This window comes from Solanum dulcamara, chromosome 7, assembly GCF_947179165.1.
Source record: "Solanum dulcamara chromosome 7, daSolDulc1.2, whole genome shotgun sequence".
NCBI classification, from domain to species: domain Eukaryota; kingdom Viridiplantae; phylum Streptophyta; class Magnoliopsida; order Solanales; family Solanaceae; genus Solanum; species Solanum dulcamara.
In genome coordinates, this window is record NC_077243.1 from 12,003,014 (window position 1) to 12,007,450 (window position 4,437).

The 4,437-nt window shown below is 34.9% G+C and overlaps 1 protein-coding gene across 1 annotated transcript; it reads left to right on the forward strand.

Moving 5' to 3' along the window:
* Window positions 1–544: 544 nt before the first annotated feature.
* On the forward strand, window positions 545–1,317 carry LOC129895077 (kunitz trypsin inhibitor 5-like). Its single transcript, XM_055970715.1, has one exon. It carries the CDS (start codon window positions 582–584, stop codon window positions 1,185–1,187), a length of 606 nt encoding a protein of 201 aa, XP_055826690.1. The 5' UTR covers window positions 545–581; the 3' UTR covers window positions 1,188–1,317.
* Window positions 1,318–4,437: the final 3,120 nt, after the last annotated feature.

Sequence of the window (4,437 nt, forward strand, 5' to 3'; positions counted from 1 at the left end):
TTTTATCTTATGTTTAATTAAAGAGTTTAATAATTCATGGAATTATTTATTTCAGTATTTATATTGTAATAATAAGATAAATGATTTGATATATATATATGGTGAGAATTGAAATAGCTAATCCATACGAGATACACCCATGGTTAACTTTATCTATTTTAACACTCCTACCAAATGACCCCTAAAAGTCAAGAAATATTACGGAATTTCCTTTTTTCTTTCCCATATTTTAGTTGACAATTCAAAAAGCACAGTGGATTATTTTCTAAGTTCATCAAGATTCTAGATCTTTACATGACTTTCTATACGTGATAAAACTATTCAAATGTAGTTTTCCTTACGGAATGCCAAACTTTAGAAATTCAAAGCACGGTAAAATTCAATTCTTTTGACTTTTCTCTCCCCACATAGCATACTTTAAGACCAAAAAAATAGGCATTCAATTTTTCAAACATATGAAAAAAGCAAAATTCAAAATGATGACAGCCACCTTAATGGTATACAAATTCAACATCGACCTCTATATAAATATAGCAAACAAATTACCCCTTTAATAACATTAATCATACTAGTTATAAAAAATGAAGATACATGGAGTTTTATTGCTTTCTTGGCTCCTTTGTTTTACCTTATTCCAAATCATAAAAGCCGAACCAGTTCTTGATACTAACTATCAAGAACTCCGTCCGGGGTACACCTACTATATATTGCCCGCTACCGCGGGCAACGGTGGTGGCCTAACGCTTGCGAAAGGCGAAAACGGGAGCTGCCCGCTCGACGTATTCCAAACACGAAATTCGCAAAGCGTAGGCGTTCCGGTGAAATTCTTGATGGTAAATTCAAGCGCGGGCTTAATAATCGATGAAAATGAAGACGTAAATATAAAATTCGCAGCGCGAAGGTACGTGTCGATATGTAATACATCAACTGTTTGGAAAATCGAAGAAGGGTTGGTGACAACTGGTGGAATTAAAGGTGGATCGGGAAATGGCACGTCCACAAGTTTATTTACGATTCAGAAATTTGAAGATGCTTATGCTTTACAATATTGTCCACGAGCCACAGGGTGTTCTTTTATATGTCCAAGATTGTTGTGTGGGTATATTGGTATTTTACCAGCAGCTAATGGATCTAGGCGTTTGGCTGTGAATCGGCCTGTTTTCAAGATCGTGTTCAGGAAGGCCTAAGATATTTATATTCATATTAATGACACAGTGAAAATAAATAATGATGTTATAATTTATGGGAGGTGTTTCATATTGATTTTTCATTTTAATCCTTAAGAATAAAAGATTGATAAATAATTCTTGTAGTTCACCTTTGTATTTGCTTTATATATGTATTACAATGTTAAAGTGCATGATAATTAATGGGCATAGAGTGAAAAAAATAGTGTCATAAAGCGGAGAAAATGGTGTAATCAATTTTTTTATATGGTACTTAAATATTGTAATTGGCTAAGCATTGTGATTTATAATATTTTTTATATAATTTTAAAATATATAATCAAATATTTTAAATTATTAATTATTTTGATTTATAAGACTTTTAAGTAGTTTTTAAATATATAACAAATTAAAAGGAAAAATAAGACAAATAAATAGAAACGGAAAGAATAAAAAAAGGGCAGTCCGGTGCACTTAAGCTCCCGCTATGCGCAGGGTCCGGGGAAGGGCCCGACCACAAGGGTCTGTTGTACGCAGCCTTACCTTGCATTTCTGCCAGAGGCTGTCCGGGAAAGAATACTAAGGCCAAATTTAATTTTATTAAGATTAAAATGTCTGAATCTGAATGCACATCTCAATATTAAGAGGTTGCATTAAGATTTGAATACTAAATAGTTAAGACTGTTTGTTTTCTCAATATTTAAATGTATAAAATTTGTATTTGTTTAAAAAATAAAAAATTCAAATTAATGTCACGACCCAAAATGGGTCATGAGTGACACCCACACTTAACCTCCTAAGTAGGAGAACCAAAAATACAAACCCCAACTAATAAATATGACAATAACGCGGAAATTCAATTAAATACGTTTTCCCAAAACCTGAAAGTCATCACCTCAAGAACATTTAATTCTAAAATATTGGGTCTGGAAATATCATACTCCAAAATAAATAAATAATATAATGTGTCCAAAAACTAAGGACATCATGCCATGTCCGAGAAAATCCAACAGGAGCTAGAATGAATAACTCACCCTGGAACCTGATGTGATGGAGACTGACTAGAGCTGAGGTCGAGTCGAAATCGGTGGAACACTCGCTGCAATCCATAAAATAAAATAAAGAAAAATAAAAGTAGGGGCCAGTACAGGACAACATGTATTGAGTAGGTATCATCGCCCGACTCAAAATAGAAATCAATATGTATAAAGTAATAATGGGAAATCAACCATACCATTTAACAGATGACAACCAACAAGATCAAAGTCAAGTGACAACAAAATAAACAATTACATAACCAATCGACAATGTTAAGATCATACATGAGGACTCAAGCTGTCACGCCCCGGGAGGGTACCCTAGACGTAACCGGCACTCAGAAACCATTTCTGGCTCCCAAGCGAACCACATAGCCTGATCACACATCCGTCCATTATTTCAATCAGTGAAAAGTTTAAAAATAAAGAATAATTTAGCGGGCAACTCAAATCACTCATCCAACTCAAAAAAAAATAAAGGCCATGGGCCAACACACCAACTAGGATATTTGTCATTAAAAAAATAGTTTGACAAGAATAACTCAAGGATAGAAATACTCAATGGACTCATCACTATCTAGTCTATAAAGCCTCTATCACTACTATCTATTTGGTGCCAATGACAGGTTCATGGCTACCTCAACTCAAAATAAAAAGGCTAACTCGACGCCAGATTACATGAGCGGTGTCCTCCGAATGTAGGGGAGGACTCACCAATACGCTGAGTGTGAAATAAATCCCCAATGATGTTCCTATTGATGATCTCTTAAACCTGTCTCTACATCATGAAACGATGCAGGTCCAAATGGACGTCAGTACGTGGAATGTACAAGTATGTAATATGGCAGAATGAAACATACCTCGAGGAAGAATAACATCGGTCCACATAGCTCAAATTAGAAAGATAAGAGAGACTCAAATAAGGCGTCGTAAATCTAAAGTAAGGATACAGTTTAGACAGAGACCAATCATATACCATACAATCCAATCCAATTATATATAATACAATTCAATCAAATTATTTACAATTCGATCCCTTTCAATCATGTACAATCCGATTATATACACTCAACTCAACAATCAACTCAATAATCAAATCCAATCTATTCACATACCATTCTATTCAATCCAATCACAATTCATCTAATCCAATCCGACCATATACCATCAACTCCACATTTAACTCATCAATCAGCTCAAAGGACTCACTCAGTAAATATGCAAATTAAATTATGTAACGTTTTACAATTCAACTCAATAAATATGCAACAACTCACTCAAGTGTCCTAAGTCTAACAAGAAATAGTTTAGACAGGACTAACTCATAAGCATATAGCAACTCACTCAAATGCCCTAAGTCTAACAAGAAATAGTTTAGACATGACCAACTCGTAAACCACTCAACTCAACTGACTCGGAGCACTATCAAAACCTAAATGAGAGTTTTTCTTATCCGACAACCACCACCTATGAGCCGGTGATAGTATAACAATCAAATATTATTGCCACTTCCGTCTATACCTTGCCAGGGCATGAACGCCTCCCTAATCATGGATACCATCGATTAGTCAAGTCCTATCATTTCAGGACAATAAAAATGGGAAACATCCGACTTTAACGGTTCGATCCCACGGGAAGCATCCGACTTTAATGGTTCCATCCCTTGGGAAGCATCCGACTTTAACGGTTCCATCCCTACCTACGTTGGCGACGTAGTTTCTGGGGTTCGATATGGACTATACTCTCACCCGCTTCGGTGCTCGATACTCCTCCCATGACTCCATGCTCATATGACTCCATCCAATCATCTCAAACAAGCCCTCACAGCTAGTTTCATTTAGAACCTTGCCAACTCATCAACTCTATCCTCAATTCAACTCAATCGAGTCATAATGGCAAGTCTCATTGGACTCTTTTTAAATCGACTCATCTCAATCATCAAACTCTTCTCTTTAAAATTTGTACAATCTCGACTCAATAAATACAAAAAATATTATGTACATTAAAACATAATTTCAACCCCTCAACTCAAACTCAAAATAGATACTTTAATGTAAAAATACTCAACTCATTTAAAGGCTCCTCATACTCAATTCATACTTAAACTCCTTTCTAAATCAAAGATGAAACTAATAATTCCTTAGACTCAAAATCGCGTGTAAATGATTTATGCAAAAAGATTCACAAATAATTTATTTAAAGCTCCTCCTCAAAAGATAATTTATTTTCAAAAT